We start from the raw sequence: 19,584 nt of genomic DNA on the forward strand, positions 1-19,584 counted from the left end.
CATAGTCACGAATGATGGTGTTCTTTACATCTTTCTCTAGGCCTGAATTTTTATCTAGAATCATATTCTTTCTTAAAATTATGTTTATGGCACTTAAAAAAGTTTTATTACATCTATCTATCTATCGATCTATCCATCCATCCATCCATCCATCCATCCATCCATCCATCCATCTATCCACCCACTCACCCACCCATCTACCTATCTATCTATCTATCTATCTATCTATCTATCTATCTATCTATCTATCTATCTATCTATCTATCTATCTATCATCTACCTACCTATTATCTGTTATCTACCTACCTACTTATGCATATGTAATATGAAAATGTGTGTGCATACATGCGTGTTGTATGTGTGTTTGCATACACGTAAGTGTGTGCACCATGGTGGGTTTGAAGGTCAGAGAACAATTTGAGGGACTGAGTTCTCTCCTTCCACCAAGTGGTGGGTCTTGGGACCTGGACTCAGGCCATCCAGCTTGGCAGCAGGCACCTTTATCCATGAAGCCATCTCACCAGCCTGTTTTTATGCTTCTTTACATTTATTTTATTACCAGTATTAAAAAAATGCTTGTCTTAATGTTTTATTGTTGTGAAGAGACACCATGACCATGGCAACTCTTATAAAGGAGAACATTTAATTGGGGCTAGTTTACAGTTCAGAGATTTAGTCCAGCATGGCTGGAAGCATGGTGGCATGCAGGTAGACATGGTGCTGGAGAAGGAGCTATACATCTGGATTGTCAGACTGCAGGAAAAGAGAGTAATACTGGGCCTGGTTTGAGCTTCTAAAAACTCAAAGCCCACCCCCAATGACATACTTTCTCCACCAAGGCCACACCTACTCTAACAGGGCCACACCTCCTAATAGTGCTACTCCTTATAGGCCTTTGGGGGTCATTTTTATTCAAAACACCATGATGCCTGTTTTTATTTTACTTTAATTTATGAATATTTTAGCTGGGCCCAGAATTCTAAGATGACATCATTTTACTCCAAGTGCTTCATGTACGTCATTCCTTGGCATCTTAGGAGATGTCATGGCCACCTTGATCTGTGACTCCTATGTGAAATGCATCCTTTTCTGCTCTGCTCACGATTCTCTTCATTACCAGTTTCTGGCATTTTGCTTTTGATAATCTTAGTATAATTTTCTTAGTTTACTCAATTTCAATGTGAACAACTGGGATGTTCCTGTATTTAGGTCTACTCATCTTTTCTTCCACATATCTAACCTAAAGTTAGCCTCAATTGTTGGAGTTATTTTTTTTCCATAGAGACTGCTATTTCAGTTCTAGAAGTTCTACTTAGTTCTTTACAGTTTCTATTTATTTCAATATTGTTAATTTTTCCTTAAATCTTTTTACATCTATAACTGCATTGAAGTTCTAACTTGCTAATTCCAGTGCCTCTTTCTATTGTTCACATTTTCTTCTGACTGGTTCATATTTTTCCTGTGGTTTCACATATATAGTTTAATCTTGGATGTTGCTAATGTCATGTTATCGAATTTCTGTGTTTTGCTGTCTTACATGAATGAACACTGAATTTCTTTCTGGAAGGCAGCTAATTAACTTATAGATTAATTACAGCCTTCCAGGAAGCTCTTACTTTTAAGGCTAGCTTACCCTTCCCTGTAATGGGCAACTTTTTTGGGGTCCCTAGTAAATGCTTCAGGTATAGTTGATCAGAGCTTGAGCAGCTCACTAGCAGCAAACTCATCCTGTGCAGATTGCAATTGTACAATTCCTCCTCTGCTCTGTTCTTTGCCCAACATCTGCCTTCTTCGTTCTAGGTACATTCAAATGCCTTCTCGCATGCTTTAATTACACAGATAATCTTGCCTTTCTGGAAACAGTTTCCTGCATAGTTTCCTCTTCCAGGTGATCTCTAACAATGGACGCCCTCCCAATCTTTTCAGTTAGGCAGAATTGCTTTGGTCTCTGCATTCACATTCACTACTGCTTTTTTCTCATCACTGTGATCAGATATGTGACAGCAACAACTTCAGGGAGAAGAGATTCATTTTGGCTCATGGCTCAGAGGGCATGTTCATTCTGGAAAGGAAGGCATGGGTGGTATGGCTTCTCACATAGCACCACAAGAAGCTAATCAGCTGGAGAAGAGGTGGGGCTGAGCTGTAATCCTGAAGTGTGCTGGTTCACTGGCCCAGCCTGACCTTGTGGATTTATCTGTCAGCTAAGCCTTATGTATGAAAGGTTCCCCAGCTTGCCAACATAGCACTACAAGGTAGAGACTAGTGCCCAAACAGGTGAGCTTCTAGAGGGATTTAACATCCAAATCCCAACCACCTCCTGGGTGATGCCATTCTGGGGCTTGTGGTGTCAGACTTGCCCTTAAGAATAAAAGAGAAGTGATTATAATGTTCAGCACTTGCCCACTGTTTGAAAGATGCTTCGGTTTTGTCCAGTGTTCTGTCTGTATATGGAAGATTGTGTGCTGATACAAGCACTATCATGGCCAGAAGCGGAAATCTCTGCTTATTTCTCTGCAGACTGGAGAGCACGGAAGAGCACTTTCTAGACTTTCCTTAGATAAGAGTCGCATGGGGGCATGGTGGCACAGAGCTTTAACCCCAGCATTTGGAAGGCAGAGGTAAGAAAAGGCCAGCCTGGTCTACACAGCGAGTTCCAGGATAGCCAGGGCTACATAATAGAGAGATCATCCTATCTCAAAATAAATAAATAAATAAAAAATAGCTTCCAAAGTCCACTCACAAATCTTCTGCTTCATTGGTACAAGTGGTCCACACTGTTATAATCATGGACTCTGGAGGATAGTACCAAGGACCATGTTCCTGCAGCCACTGTTCTGGATTCTGTCAGCAGGTTAAAATGACAAGCCTCCTTTGCCCCTCCTTGTCAAAAGTCTTCTCTTTCATTCCCTATTAATATGTCTATTTATCCTCTTCATAGCACTAGCAATAATGATTAATTTGTGCTTTAAATACTTTTCCCAACACTATACTAATGATCTCTAATGTAAGTTCATCTTGCTCCCCACTAAATACTGACAACCTGCCATCATGCCCGAAGTAAGAGGTTACAATTCAAGAAACAGTCAAGTGACGAGATGTAAATTCCGTACAGGTATGCACACATATGCACATGTGTGCACAATGGCAGGTCAGCTGTTCTACAGAATAGAAGGGATCTGCTCAAAGTTTGACATGTTTCAATAAAATGTACTAATATATTAAATTCCAGATGCCAAAAAAGTGATAAAACAATTATTAAAACAGATGCCACCTAAGAGGCATTTTCTTTTTTATTAATTTTTTTTTCACTTATTTTACATCCCGATTGCAGTCTTCCCTTCCTCCTCTCCTCCTGTTCCCTCCCACGCCTCCTCTATACCCCTCCCCCCACATCCACTCTTCCACCTGTCTCTGTTTAGAAATGGGCAGGCCTCCCATGGGCGTCAACAAAGCCTGGCACATCAAGTTAAGGCAGGACCAAGCTCCTCCTCCTGTATCCAGGCATTTCCTAATGTGTACACTCAAATACTGCGTGGTATATCACATGACATTTCTAGCATGTACTATTAAGGGTACTAATTGACAAATGATTCATTTGGAATAGATTTGGAAACTCCAAACCCTAAATCCAAATACGGAACTGTTCTCTCACTCTAAGATGTTTAAAATTCTTGGAGGAACACCATTACATTGAGACTTCATAACTGAAAACCTATAACAAAGGAAAATAATGTATCAGATGAAATCCTTTAATGCACATCAAGAGAATCTATTAATCTATCAGTTAGCATCACAGTCCCTGAAGCAGTACTATAAACTGGCACTCTTGTGCAAGCAGCAGTGATTTTTGGCAAGCACTGACTTAATATGGTAGGCAAGAAGGACCAGTGAGACTTATATATGTTATTTATGCATTGCTAGAATAAACAGCATAAAGGAGGACACTTAGGCTGTTTTCCCATCTTGCTCTTTAAACAAAACCTTAAATGAAATGACTCTAGGTAATTGCTGTCTATTCTGCTGCAGACACACGAACTAACAGCCTCTTGGATGAGAGCTGGGAATGGGTTTTCAGCCCCGGGAGCATCAAAGGAATCATGTTGTCAGTCTGCTGCTCCACTGCAGTTGTGAGCTGCTGAGAGGAAGAAGGAACAATGCTGGGCTATCAGAGGAGGGCAGGAGCCGGCTTCCACTCCTGCCCAGCTTCCTCTGCTACAGAGGAAAGACAGCCCTGGCTTTTCACCCCCTCCTGGCTACATAATGTTAGTGTGTTAATACTGAACAAATAGAAAATCCTCATTCACTCTGTGCTCTTCATCAGCCTGTATTTTTCCCCTCAAGACAGACTTTACATTACTTTCTAGACATAAGTATAAGAAAAACCAGAACAGCCAACAATACCTGACACATGCTCTATGAAGACCACTTCAGTGATCTACAATGTACATTTGAGAGGCTTTGTGACTATTGACTGAATTTTTTTGTGCTTTCAAACACTACCTGTAATTGCCAGTCTTTGATCTCCTGAAAGGGATATAATTTCAAAGAGAAAAATTGCTATAATTGGAGGGCCATGGGAGAAAGCAGTGTCACTACTACAAATGAACAAACCAGGGCCGATTGAGATGAAGAACAGAACACGTTCAGCACCACCACGGAGGGAGCAATTAGCAGAGATGCATTAGGAGAGAATAGCTCTTTTAGCAGAAGGATGCCCCACTCTGGATTTTGGCTCTATTATGGCTGAAGGCACACTAAGCAAATGGCTCCTGAGTCTGTGTTTTCTTCTGTAGTTAAAATGTGGCTGTTCATTCAGCCAAGGAGGGGGAAACTGCAGTAAAATCGCAGGTCTTCTTTTGTGCTCAGCAGCAGCAGCAGCAGCAGCAGCAGCAGCAGCAGCAGCAGGAGCAGCAGCAGCAGCAGTAGCAGCAGCAGCAAAAGATTAATGAGGATGATTTCAGTCGCTATGACTATTGTTTTGCTCTCCTGGTTTGGATGCTAAGCATATTCAGAAACCTAACCGGACTTTCACCTTCTCAGTCCCACACCACCCTTTCCTTTATATGGACCTCAACAGTAGACACTAGGGGTTAAGGAAGTTCAAAATCAAAAGTAGTGCCTATATCTTACTCAAGAGGCCAGACCAAACTAAGATACTATCTAATGAGACCCAATGAACCAAACACAACCATCTGTTCATCTTCACTTTATATGTGTGTCATTCCAAATAATCAAATATAGTGTGACAATACCCCCCCCCACACACACACAGGTGTTCTGTAACAACAGATAAGACAGAAGCCACAGCCTAACTTGATTCCCCTCTCTTCTTTTTTTTTTTTTTTTTTTTGGTTTTTTCGAGACAGGGTTTCTCTGTGTAGCTTTGCGCCTTTCCTGGAGCTCACTTGGTAGCCCAGGCTGGCCTCGAACTCACAGAGATCCACCTGGCTCTGCCTCCCGAGTGCTGGGATTAAAGGCGTGCGCCACCAACGCCCGGCAGATTCCCCTCTCTTCTTATGAGTCAGTTTTGTCTAAGTGGAACCAGGAAGCAATGACTGCTTTCGCTAACTGGGACACCTTCAGACTCAAAATGAACATAGAGAACAGTCAAATGGAATCAATTCCTAAAGAGAGTCTCACGCATTGTCCATGCTCAAACATCTACAGAGTAACAAAATGGAGGAAAATAAAGGAAAGAGTAACAAAGTTGAAAAAAGGCAATTCAAAACAAGTAAGAGTGAAAAAACAGACTGCCTTAAGCAAGACACGGAGAATTCCGATCCCAACAATCTCAATGCTGGATTGAGACTTAAGTGGAAAGAGTTGTCATGGTGAGAAGCCACCGCACAGGCGCTTGTACAAGCTGGCATGGCCTTCCCCACCCGGCAGGCTGATGGATCCTGAAGGCTGTCACTCACAGCTCAGATCCAACCCCTCCAGTACACACCTTTTTTATTGGGACTCCCATTAAAAGCTGAGTGTTGTTAGCATGATTGTTTGGGTAACATCACCCTCTCTTTGTCCAGTCTTTGGATATATTCATGCGAAATAATTTATTTGGGTAAGAGGTATAATTAGCAGTCATTTTGTAGCACCGAGCATTGATGCCATGGCCAATTTTCTAAAAAGTGTCTCTAAGCACCACCTGCGCCATTCACATTTATAAATCAGGTAATTGTACTTCTAGCCACTTCTGTGTATATGTAATTAGTATAATTTACATATTCCAATTATAATAATTATATCCAGTTTACTAACTTCTCACTTTCTTTATGCCCACCCCAACTTTGTTAGTTCAGCTTGATTAGATTCTTAAAATTTTTATTACTTGCTTTTCTCTTTATTGTAATAAAATATCTAATAAAAAGCAGCTTCAAGGAGGAGGGACTTATTTAGGCTCACAAGGTAAGGGCACATTGTGACGGGGAAGTTCAGGAGCTGAGGCAGGTGGTCATATCTCATCTTCAGTCAGGAAACAGAGAGTGACGGATGCTGGTGCCCCCTGGCTTCCCTTTTAATTTATTCTGAGACCCCAGTCTATGGAAAGTGCTAGCCACATTGTGGGCAGGACTCTCCTCCGTTACTCGTCTCTGGAAACACCCTCACAGATGCCTAGAACAATGTTTTCCCGGGGACCCCACATCCAATCAAATTAACAATAAAGTGTAATCATCATGCTATTTTATCAAATGACATTATTTTCTCTCAAGCCATTAGGGAATGTTCAATATTTCCATCTGATGGTAAAGCATATCAACAAAGTTCAAAGAACCCTCTAAGTCCTTATTGATTCATTATATCAGAATGGCGCTCCTTTTTGTCACTTTAATCAATTAAAACCATTTTAGTAAATCATTTTGCCTCTTTTCAAACAACAAAAACAGCAATACCAACAAAAACACCACCACCAAAAAACCAAAACCCAAAAAATATACTTAACTATCATCAGGATTCTTCAATTCAATTCAAATAAAACCAAATTTCAAGGGTTTATACTAAAAAATGCCAGTGTAATTAGAATAGAAGATTGACAGGGTAAAAGGCAAGAATTGATCTTACTTAATATTTTTTGATCTCTGGGCAAAAGGTCATAGCTTGTTTTCTTGCCCGTACAGATCCATATCAGCCAGAGAATCCAGATCTCTATTTCACTGCTAACCTGTTTGTAAAGCTCAGCACACACTACTGAAAGTATTTGATGGGTACACAAAATTGCATTCAAGACTTAAAGACTCACACAGCATAATAGCTCAGATATATAAACATGCAAAACTGAAGTAAAGACTCAAATTCTTCACTAATGTAAGGCAAAAAGATTTAGGCTCATAATTTGCATTCTATTTACTTGGATAATTAAATTTAGATGAATAAGAGTTTAGTTTTGTTTAGTATGTAGTTTAAAGTAAAATATAAAGCTATCTTATACTGGAAAAATATAAAGCGGCTTTTAAATAAATTGTCTAATACTATGGAGCAGTGATTTCAATTTTATAAATGTCATATAACAAAATACACAGCTTCAGAATCTGAACAGCTTCTTTAAGATATTATTTTATATTTTCAAAGGTTCTATAATATAATTAAAGGTTGCAGGTGAAAGACAGGTTAATTTCCTCTTACTCATGAATACCTATTTAAATGCTAATAAATGAATAAAAACAAAGTCTAAGGCGCAAAGAAAACATAAAATGGAAGAGCAATGGGCCAGAGATTCCCAACTCTTACAATGTGGAACCGCATCTTCACACCAGGACTGGTGTAGGGAAGCAGAGGAAGCTACAGACTGAAGGGCTTGCTGAGGTTCTTTGGTGCTCCCCAGAATAGATTAACCCACACAGTGCCAGGGAAGGAAGGTGGAGATGCAGAGGGTAAGATTTAGAAAACAAGGGATCATCTGGTAGCGTCCAATCATAAGACTGGACATCCACACATCTAACACACAAAGTATCAGCACCCAGGATCCTGCCTGGTTTGCCTCATGCTCACAGGTAAGAGACTGGGTCTCCAGTTTCCTTAGAAACAACCAGAAGGAACCAAGACATCAGCAGAGGAGTTAACGCGAGTGACGCACATACTATTACAGGATAGGCAACATGGAGAAGTAAACTTGGACAGAGGAAGCCAAGGATCAGGAAATAAACTCCACCCGGGTAAGTCACAGTAAAACATCAAGAGACCAGACGCAGGTAGACCTCCAGACTCTGGCAGGAGCACCCAGCGTCTCAAGATAAAATGGACAGTCTTGCCAGTATTAAAACAGTACCATTGAGATTAGAGAGAACCAGTCAGTTTTCTAGGAACAGCATCCCAAAATATCAAGAGCAGAGAGCTGAACAGGACAGGGCGGTCCCAGTATGCTGGATCTTTATTATATTATTATATGGCATTATATTACCAGCTCTGTGAACTGCCTGCTTTTGCTGTTGTTCATGTGTTTGTTTTCTGTTTCAGTTTTTGTTTTAAAGACAGAGTGTATGTTGGACTGTTTTTCTTCCTTATAAGTTGATAGTCTGTGGTATTTTTTTTATTATAGCAGCACAAAGACCAACTGCGCCAAGAAAACAAATTGATATTCACAAGAAACAGTCAAATGCTAATACAATAACTAACAGAAAATATTATGCTCTTACTTAGCCAAACAAGGGCTGTGGCCAGATGACAACTTCCGGGAGTTGGTTCTCCCCTTCCACCAAGTGAGTTTCCAGTGATCAAATTTAGGCTATTAGACTTGGTGGAAACACCTTCACTTTCTGAGCCATTCTGCTGGCCCAAAAAGTGACTTTTAAAATTCCTTATAATTTTTGTTTGAGCCAATGATTACTTGAATAATGAAGAACTGAACACTAGTGCTGTCACCTCAGGGAGGAGGGGGCTCTCAGTAACCTGTCTTAGAGCAGACTGCACATGTCAAGAAAGCATACTCTAGAGATTCAAAAGTTCACACTTGATTGCTGTCCACAACAATTTATTCAGAAAACCATTTGGGGCAAGGTTTTCTCTCCATAAATGTCGAGATTCAGTTTAAGTTTAAGTCACCAGCTTTCAATAGAGATCAAAGAAGACCATAGCTATTTCTAAGGAGGCTTTACTTAACATTAATTTGCTCTTTTACCCTAGTTCTGGCACAGAACTTCAGTCATGTATTAAATGAATAAAATATTTATTTATTTGTTTGTTTATTGAAACAGGGTTTCTCTGTATAGCCCTGGCTGTCCTGGAACTCACTCTGTAGATCAGGCTGGCCTCGAACTCAGAGATCCACCTGCCTCTGTGCCCCAAGTGCTTGGCTTCCACCGCATGTGCCACCATCACCTGGCCAAACATTTTTGAAATGCAAATTATGACGAGATTCCTTTGTAACTTGTTTTTCTGTAGGACAAAATAATCTTCATTTCTTTAGTTTTTGTTGTGGACTTGTTGTCTTTTAATCTTTGGTGGTCTTTCTAGACTTTTAATTTCCTGATGTGTATAAGATGTCAATGCCCAAACTGGTACAACATTATACTGAGGACATCAGTGGTAAAGAACACACTACACACTGGTCTTGGGTGCTGCAGATGTGACATAAGACCACAACACAAATCCTCATCACTCTTATAAAGCTGAGCACTTACCTCAAGAACTAGCCAAAGCTTATCTCCATTTATTTTGTCCTTCTTAAAGTAAATCCCATAGAATCTGACCACATTCGGGTGGTCAGAAAGTGTTCTTAAGATGTTATACTCTGCTTCAATCTCTTCATCAATATCCTAGGTTAAAACAGGTTATTAAGAAGAAAACTATGAGAAAACGCAAATGATGCTAATCAAATTATATTAGAATACTAAGTAGAGAATTTTAACTTCATAAAGCAAGGTCATAGTTGTTGGTACTGTGCTTTATAATGTATTGAAACATCTCACTACAGTTTACCATTTTTTGTACTAACTCAATGCATCTCAGTCTGTATTAATTTAACTAAATTTGTAAAGGGAGAAATTAAAGGTTATTATCCCATGCAACTGGAGAACCTCTCCAGATGATTTCATTTGTACTTGTCTTAGGGTTTCCAGTGCTGCAACAAAACACCATGACCAAAAGCAAGAGGGTTTATGTGGCTTACACTTCAGCATTGCTGTTCATCACTGACGGAATCAGAACAGGAACTCAAGCAGGGCAGGATCCTAGAGGCAGGAGCTATGCAGAGGCCACAGAGGGGAGCTTCTTACTGGCTTGCTCAGCCCACCATGGGCTGGGCCCACCCCCATTGATAACTAAATGAGAAAGTGCCTTACACTGGATCTCATGGAGACATTTTCTCAACTGAGGCTCCTTCCTCTGAGGACTCTAGCTTGTGCCAAGTTACCACACAAAACCAGCCAATACAGTACTGTATTAGTGATTTGATTGCAATGACCAAGACATTGGTTTAAAATAAGTAAATAAGTAGATAAAAAGACTGGAAAGTTAATTCCTTTGGTTCAGAACATAGTATATTTAGAAGTTATCAAAGACCCATTATACAGGCTATGAATTCCTACTTAGAACACTGAAATGGAACTAAATTATATGATACAATATAAGCCTAAGTTAACTAACAGCTTATCCATCAGAAGAAGAATGAGTGGTTACTTTAATAGAATGCTGGAAAACCATTGGGGTGTGTTTCTAGAACACCGTGTCTATCTATATGGAGCAACTTGCAGATGATAAGAGAAAATCTAACAGTCAGACTTAATGCCTTCGTTGTTTCACTACAGAATCACAGAATCAGCACAGGACAAAGAAAACGTAAGCTCCAGGAAAATAGGCTGAGAGATCTTCAGTGGAAAATAGAGGTCTATACTCCACTATCTTCCAGTCCTGGTCATGTCATCCTTTCCTTGCAGAGGATCAAAAATCATAAGTTTTGATAAATACACAAAACAATAAGGCTCCTTTACCTTAAAAGTACACCCTAATTTTTATGAAATGTGTGGGTGTGTTGTACTTTATTCACAAGCCTGGGGACCTGATTCTGATGCTCGCATGCAGGGCATGGTTGTGTGATCAGCACTGGGAAGGGGGAGACAGGCAGCCCTGGACTTGCAGGCCAGCTGAATCAGTTATTTCACCAAACTGATGAGCTCCAGGCCAATGTGATAGAAAGAAATGGAAAGTGTTCCTGAGATGATGAGAGGTGTTCCTCCTCTGGCTTCCACATGCTCTGTTTCTGTCTCTGTCTTTGTCTGTCTCCCTCTCTCCTCCCTCCTTCACTCTCTCCCTTCTCCTTCCTCCCTCCCCACTTCCCCCTCTCTCTCAAAAATATTTAGAGGTCTTGATTTTCAAGTGCTGCAAATCCATCATATATGAGCAGCTGTGGAAGGGGAATGGTTATGTGCATTATACTTGCTCTTATCACAGGAAAAGGGTGGGACAGATACCTTAATTTGGGGTACGTGTTGGGGTTGGTTTAAAATGTTATCTGTTGCTGTTGTAAATCTCCAACCATAACACCAAAGGCTGGAGGAAAGAGAAGTGTTGCCCTTTTAACAGAATGCAACTTGTGTCTCTTCCCTTCAGGTAAATGGTGGAAGTCCTAAGGGACTGTGAAAAATCCAGCATGTCAACTGAGCCTGGAAACTACATTTCCCAACCTTCCCTTCCAATGTGCCAGATTTCCTACTTTAAAATAAACCATCCCTGCCCCAGTCCTCTGCTAAAAATAACATGGAACGCTGCAGTTACAATGATTTTAGCAGGAATAAATTATCAAAATAGAAGCACTCTTAAGACGAATGAAGAACCAGGTAGTTTTGTAGCATACTTTGCTAGCAGACAAGCCATGCCAAGGACTCAGGGCTGCAGTGACCTCCTTATTTTATTGTTTCTAATCATGTAATACTTCCATCATGAATGCAAGAGTCTTTTAATAGAAGTGACCCTCAGCAGAATTTGGAGAGTATATGATTCTGAGCTTATTTGGCTCACCTGTGTGTTATAGGAGACTTACTTATTTCTAGGAGGCTCAGATAGTCCCAAATTGCCAACGGTTGTTCTAAAAAAGCAAGCCTGGGGGAGGGGTACCATTGAGTGGAGGGAACCACTACTAGACACTCAAGAGAGAACAGGAAGTTCAATTCCTCAATGAGGAATTTCACCACAGTAAATCAATACCACTTCTGCTATGGAAACAAGCAAATCAGAAAATTCCCTTCTCTGAGAGAAATTTAATATTTTTCTTTTATTAGCAATGTTACTTTTCAAATTTATTTTTATTTTTTATTTTCATCTGTAAGTACCATATCTATATAATTTTTACCCCTGCTCTCCCTCCTCCAGTTCCACCACCTTTCTATCTTAAAACACCAGTTCTTCTCTACTTACTGGCATGATCTCTCTCTCTCTCTCTCTCTCTCTCTCTCTCTCTCTCTCTCTCTCTCTCTTACACACACACACACACACACACACACACACACACACACACACACCTACACACCTACACACCTACACACACACCTGCTAAGTTCGTTTGGTATTGTTCCTGTCTATTTAGGGCTGACCACTTGGAACTAGATGACCTATTGGGGGCTCATACCTAGAGAAGACTGATTCTCCCTCTTCAGAAGTCAATGATTGCCTGTAGCTCATCATCCAGGGGTAGAGCCTTGTGAGTTGTGTTCCCACCCCACCCCCTACCCCTTATATCAACTGGCATGCATCATTGTGCAGTTTAACATTTTTTAAAAATCCTCTCCAGTTTAGCCTAAGAGAAATAATACTCAAAGCCCAAGTGAGTGCAGGAAAAATGGAGATAAAATTTTCAGGAGAATTTCTAGACCCCAAACTTTGTGTTTCTATGACTTTTTTTTAAAAAAGTATAGAATGCTGGTGTATTGTTAAGAGATGAATTTTGTGCTTATGCATTTGTTTAAGAATGTGTGGCACCTTATTGCATGTGCAAAACACATAAGTAGGAGGAGAAAGTAGACATCTGCTTATTTTTGAGATTTCCCCTTGTTTCAGAATGACACTGTGATGAGTGACCTATGTAAGATACGTTTGGACTTTTTAAGTGTTCAATACAAAGAAAAATGAAGTAGAGATTTAAAAAATAAAGGCTAGGGCTGAGGTGATATCTCAGTTGGTAAAGTGCTTGCCTTCTAAGCAGGAAAACTCATGTTCATTGTCCTACCCAGACCCACATAAAAACATTGAATGTGGTGGTGCATGCTTGTAATCCCCGTGCTAGGTAGGCTGGTTGGATAAGGCAGAGACAGGCAGATCCCTGGAAAGCTAAGCTAGCCTAAGAACTGAGTTCCAGGCCAATGAGAAACCCTGCCTCAAAAAACAAGGTGAATGAAGGTTGAGGAATGAGAACCAATGTTGACTTTTGGTCTTCATATGCAAATATACACATATGCATGCACATTCACCTACACATGGACCTTAGCACACATGGATATACATGCTCACACACACAAACAAACAAGCAAATAAACACAATCTTAAAAAAATACAAAACTCAAAGTGACTCACGTGGATTGGATCCAGAATTTTGACTGCTGCTTTCTGGCCATTTTTCTTATTCAGGACTTTAAAAACCTTCCCGTACGTTCCTTTGCCAATGGTTTCAGTGATTTCCCATGTATCAGAAGGATCAGGAAAGTTATCAAAGATGATTGTTTTTCCAATTAACGGAAGCATCTCCAACGTTTAAGTCACTGAAGAGAAACGGTACAGTTCCACCTACATTTGATCACAGGTATTAGGTGGCATGCATACGCTGGTGGGAAATTGTCTAAAACTTTCACCAATACAATAGAAAGTGTGCAACAGTAATCAAATATACTTCTGAGTCAGAAGAAATTTAATTTCTACTTTATGAGCAGGCTAATGAGTTTAATAATGTTTTGTATGCAGGACTCAATTTCTATGTTTAGTGTTGTTTCATATTGATTCATTAATACTTTTCAGATAAAACGACCCTTTCTTATTGCTTTGATGTCATTTTAACTAACTTCTTCATACTTGGGGATTATAACACAATAGCTTTAGAATAAACTCAGATGATAAAAATTCTTCACTTTATAAGTGATCATATTTTATGCTGAATCTCTATATAAAACCCAGTAATGGTTCCTCTTACTGCTTTTATACTGATGTTTTCTTACCGTAGCCTGAGAGGTCCTTTAAAAATCAACCCATCACCTCCTTGGCCTCATCTCTCATCTCCTCCCTCCTACTCTTGACTCATCAGATGGTTTCTTTCTTTCTAAATTCTAACCCCTGAATCATCTTTAAGGTCTCACACTTCCAAATGTGACCACTCTAAAAATACTCTCTATGGCTCTTTGTCATCACTTCTTTTCATCGCTTTAGCACATAGCACAGTGACAAACGGTTTTCAATTCATTGGTTTGAAGGAATATGAATAATATGAACACTTACTAAGATCAAAATAAAAGGAAGACATCCTCAGCATTTCTAGTAGCCCTCACATATTTTCATGTATGTATACAAAAGCACGTTCTTCTCACTGTTAAAACTTGATTAAGGTTTAGACACATACACATAGAAACATCTACTTAGAATTACACTGACTTTCTCTTAGCTGTGGGGAACTACCTGAGAGAAACAACACAGAGAGAAAAGAACAGGGAGGACATGGCAGGGTGGAAATGTTCATGGTGAAAAGGAAACAGACAAGTGGGATTCGGGAAGAAACCGGGGCAAGATATTTCACCCCCAATGACATTTCCCCAATTACCTTTATCCAACTAGGCCCAGCTCCTACCTACCATCTTACTGTGAGTCCATCAAGGTATTAGAAATCCACCCATTAATTAGGTCAGAACTCATCTATGGAAAGCCTTCATACTCATAGGTGTGCTGATTTATCGACCTTCAAGGCATCTTAATCCAGTCAAAGTGATTATGAAAATTAACTGTCACCACAGATATGTTAATACTCCATAATATGCACACAAAATTCACTTGTTAGATCACACTAATGACTTCCAACTTCTCCATATCACCAATCTATGCATTCTCTACTTCCTTTAGGCCTGACAATCTTCCTCTGTCTTCACTTCCTACTCATTTCTTCTTTCTCAGAATAGACCCTATGACTTACATAATTGTAAATCTTTATGGTGTTCTTATTTCTTCCCTTTGGAAAAAAAAAAAACAAAACAACACAATCCTATAGGGAAAAATAACCATCTCTTGGTAAGCTTTGAATCTTCTTTAGGTCTGTGTATTTAAATTAAGAATCCTACACAACAATCTTGTCTCCAGCACGTCTACCTGTAGACTGTCAACAGGGCCTAACTGTCCTTCTACACTTACCTGGTTTGCATCGTCCCCTCTTCCAAGAATCACTGTTATATAGGACATCTCCCCCTGTCCTCTTCTCAAATTGTTTCAGTTGCTGTCCACTGCCTCCTGGACCACCTCACAACAGATGCCTTCACATCATTAATTTAATAATAGAGTCCTTAGCCAGGCGGTGGTGCACACCTTTAATCCCAGCACTCGGGAGGCAGAGCCAGGAGGATCTTTGTGAGTTCAAAGCCAGCCTGGTTTACAGAGCAAGATCCAGGACAGGCACTAAAAGTACACAGAGAAACCTTGTCTCGAAAAAAACAAAAAAACAAAAACAAAAAAAAAAAAAGAATCCTTCATGTTCTCACTCAAAAATTACTAACCAATCTTCATCTATCATGGCACACTCATTCTTTTTTTCATTTTTTAAATTTATTTATTAAATTTAATTTTACATATCAGCCACGGATTCCCTTGTTCCCCCCCTTCCCCCCAGCCCACCCCCCATTCCCATCTCCTCCAGGGCAAAGACTCCCCCAAGGATTGAGTTCAACCTGGTAGATTCTGTCCAGGAAGGTCCAGTGCCCTCCTCCCAGGCTGAGCCAAGTGTCTCTGTATAAGTTCCAGGTTCCAACCTGCTAGTTCATGCACTGAGTAGAGGACCCAGTCCCACTGCCTGGATGCCTCCCAAGCAGATCAAGCTAATCGACTGTCTTATTTATCTGGAGGGCCTGATCCAATTGGGGGCTCCTCAGCTATTGGTTCATAGTTCATGTGTTTCCTTTCATTTGTACATTTGTCCCTGTGCTTTTTCCAACCTTGGGCTCAACAATCCTCGCTCATACAAACCCTCCTCTTTCTCACCAATTGGACTCTCGGAGCTCCACCTCGGGCCTGGCCATGGATCTCTGCATCTGGTTCCCTCAGTCATTGGATGGGGTTTCTAGCATGACAATTAGGATGTTTGGCCAGGTGGCCTTCGAATACTTCAGAGATCTATTCAGGGGGGCCTGATCCAGTTGGGGGTCCCTCAGCCTTTGGTTCATAGTTCATGTGTTTCCATTCGTTTGGCTATTTGTCCCTGTGCTTTATCCAACCTTGGCCTCAACAATTCTCACTCATACAATCCCTCCTCTTTCTCGCTAATTGGACTCCTGGAGCTCCACCTGGGGCCTAGCTGGCACATTCATTCTTAACCCCGGTAACTTCTGTTTACCATGGACTGGTGTTCCTTCTTCCCCTTAGCACTCAGCTGAACCAGGAGTCCCTCAAAAAGGCTTTCTCAAAGTTATCTTTCTTCCTTTCTGTTACTCTTCCATGTAGGCTACATGAGCTTTTCTACTTCTATCATTTTTGCTACCACATAATCCCAAGAACAACAGCCAGCATGTGGTAAGTAGTCAACAAACATTAACTAAATGAGCAAGTGTTAGCTAATCTGTTAGTTCTGACAGCAGAGACCTCGTCTAGCTTACTCAATTATAAACCAAATAATGCTTAACTCTGTGTCTGTTACATGGGAGATTTTAAAGCACAAGGCTCTTGAATGAATGAATAAATAATACTTTGTGAAAAAAAAACCTTTTTAAAAAAGTAGATGAGAGAAATAAGGATTATAAAGAACTAAAGAGAACATGGAAATCTAAATCAAAGTAAGCATCATATCCTGATTAACTACACTATGGGGCACATCATCTCATTAATGGCTATGAATACCTGATAAAAATTACATCAATACACAAACAGATGCTTCTGAATGGTTCTTGGAATACTCAATCTTTATGAAATTTGTGCCTTTGATCCGAGATGCAAAGAGGTAAATCAGTGATAATCATCCTCTTTAATGACTTCATAACCAGTGACAAAATGCCTGCTTCTTACTTCTCTCCTCTAGAGTCGCGCAAACAGGCATTTATGCCATGCATATAATGTAATGGTAGACAAAGAGACCAATTACATCTTGTTAAAAGTCTGAAACAGGAGTTTCCAACCAGGAGAAACAGCCATTAAATGAAATACTTGCTTCCACATGGTAGCGTTATTGAACACAGCTATCATTTCTGAGATAGCAGCTATTAAGAATTAACTGTTGAGTTTTCAATTTACAGGCATAAAATGGAAAACACACAAATCTGAACACAAAGCATGGGCAACACACTTTAATAAGTTTTGAGATACAAAGATAGGAAATACACGGTTAGGTTAAAACATCTGATTATACCATAGTATGTATAGACTTAGACATTTATGATGTGATAGAGTAGCCAGGAGAATAAGCAATTAATTACTTCTGAAGTGATAAGAAAAAGATACAGCGAATAAACAGAGTTTGAGCTGGACATTAAAAATAAATAGAACTTTGTCCAAAACATGACTTACTTTGAAAAAAAAATGGTTAAGCATTTAAAATCATGAGTGAGTCACTGTATTATAAAACAACAGTAGGAACACAGACATTTTGGAAACAGAATAGACTCAGTCAAATCCCATTTAAAACAAACATCCCCTCCCTAAAAGCAAATAAAAGGAAGCCTTTGAAAACTATTTCTACAAAATCACAAAGAAATTTCAATAGTGAGACTAGAGAAAAGCTGATAGAGAAGGGAACAGTGGGATACTCATGATATTAGGGGGAAATGAGAAAATGGTGTGCGGCCCTTACTGGGGAGGGGGAGGGAGGACAATATGGATAGATAGGGAAAGAAGACTAAGGATGTTTGAAAAAGACACAGGGAATCATATTATATTTATATAACATTAATTATAATGTGTGTGTTGTGTGTGTGTGTGTGTGTGTGTGTGTGTGTGTGTGTGTGTGTAAGGGGAGGCAGAAAGATTATAAAAGCCAAAGGACAAGGAAGTCCTGCTGAAAGATTGTGTTTCCTAGCTAGACAGAGAAGCTATACCCATGAAATCTCAACAACATGGTGGCCTCATCAAGCTTTGAACAATGACAACACCAGGTAACATAAAAGCATGGGTGGAGAAGTCCCAGGGTCTCATCTGCAGATGAACAGCTACACTTCCCCAGGGATGAGCCCTAATTGATCATCCAGTGCCAAGTAGTCAGTCTTAAAAATATCTATGTATGAGCAATGCTAAACAGACTTGGCAGTTTTTATTTATATATTTATTCATATATATCTTACAATAATAATAGACCATAAATTTGAGAAGGGGGAGGGAGGGGCTTGTGGGAGGAAGGAGGGAGAAAGGTAATACAGTATGTATATATGAAAATTTTTAAAAAATTTTAATTTAATTAAAAAAAAAACCCTGGTTACTAACACCATTAAATTGTATAATTCTTAAGAATAAATGCAATTGTCACATTTAGTAAATAACGGATGACTTTTTGACTACAGTAAACTGCATTCTACATAACAACAAATGTTTATACACTTTTTTAATTAGTTAACCTTCATGGAATTAAAAAATAATCTCTAGCACATAAAATTAGAAGCATATAGTTAAGTTCCTTATATGAACATATGAGCCACAGAAGTATTCCCAAGATACATACTTAATATATTTTGACATGTGCTTTTACCATACTTCTAAAAGGATACCTTCAAAGTGACATTTCTAAAATGAGGATTCATCTTTTTTAACTGATTTATTATATATTGAACTTTTGGATATTTTTTTTATCAAGATAGAAGATCCCAATTCAACAACAACAACAACAAAAAAAAACTGTTACTAACTATAGGAGGACCTTAATATTCACCAATAAGTATTTTCTCTTCTTTTTATAGCCCTTCATTTGGCTATTCCCTGATAAAATAGCTGAACTTCCTTCGTGTTCACCTACCCTGCAGATGGCTCACTCTCTCATGACCTTCAGACCATACATCAGCCACTACCTTCCCAATAAGCAGGCACTACCACGGTCATCTTATTTAAAATCTCAGCCCACCCTCCTCCTCTTCCACCCCATTCTTCCTCCTGATTCCCATCCTCACACTGTTTAGAATCCCCTAACATATAGCACAGTTTCCTATTATTATATCTTATTCTACCATACACTGTTTAGTATCCCCTAACATATAGCACAGTTTCCTATTATTGTATCTTATTCTGTCCCCACACTGTTTAGACTCCCCTAACGTATAGCACAGTTTCCTATTATTTTATCTTATTCTGTCCCCACACTGTTTAGACTCCCCTAACGTATAGCACAATTTCCTATTGATATATCTTATTTGTTATATTCCTTTCTTACCAAAATGGAAGGCCCACACCCAGAGGCTTTTTTGCTTTAGGTCTCCTGACACCCAAGCTGCTGTCAAACTC

The 19,584-nt window shown here is 39.6% G+C and overlaps 1 protein-coding gene across 1 annotated transcript in view; it reads right to left on the reverse strand.

Annotated features, from left to right (window-relative positions):
- Myo3a (myosin IIIA) overlaps positions 1-13,896 on the reverse strand; it is a 176,718-nt gene extending 162,822 nt beyond the window's left edge. The window contains exons 1-2 of the mRNA XM_042278011.2: positions 13,501-13,896; positions 9,618-9,752 (exon numbers count right to left, since the gene is read on the reverse strand). Coding sequence (XP_042133945.2) covers positions 9,618-9,752; positions 13,501-13,668 — 303 coding nt within the window. The 5' untranslated portion in view covers positions 13,669-13,896. The remainder of the gene's footprint in view (positions 1-9,617; positions 9,753-13,500) is intronic.
- Positions 13,897-19,584: the final 5,688 nt, after the last annotated feature.

The sequence above is a fragment of the Peromyscus maniculatus genome, chromosome 5, assembly GCF_049852395.1.
Source record: "Peromyscus maniculatus bairdii isolate BWxNUB_F1_BW_parent chromosome 5, HU_Pman_BW_mat_3.1, whole genome shotgun sequence".
Lineage (NCBI taxonomy): Eukaryota > Metazoa > Chordata > Mammalia > Rodentia > Cricetidae > Peromyscus > Peromyscus maniculatus.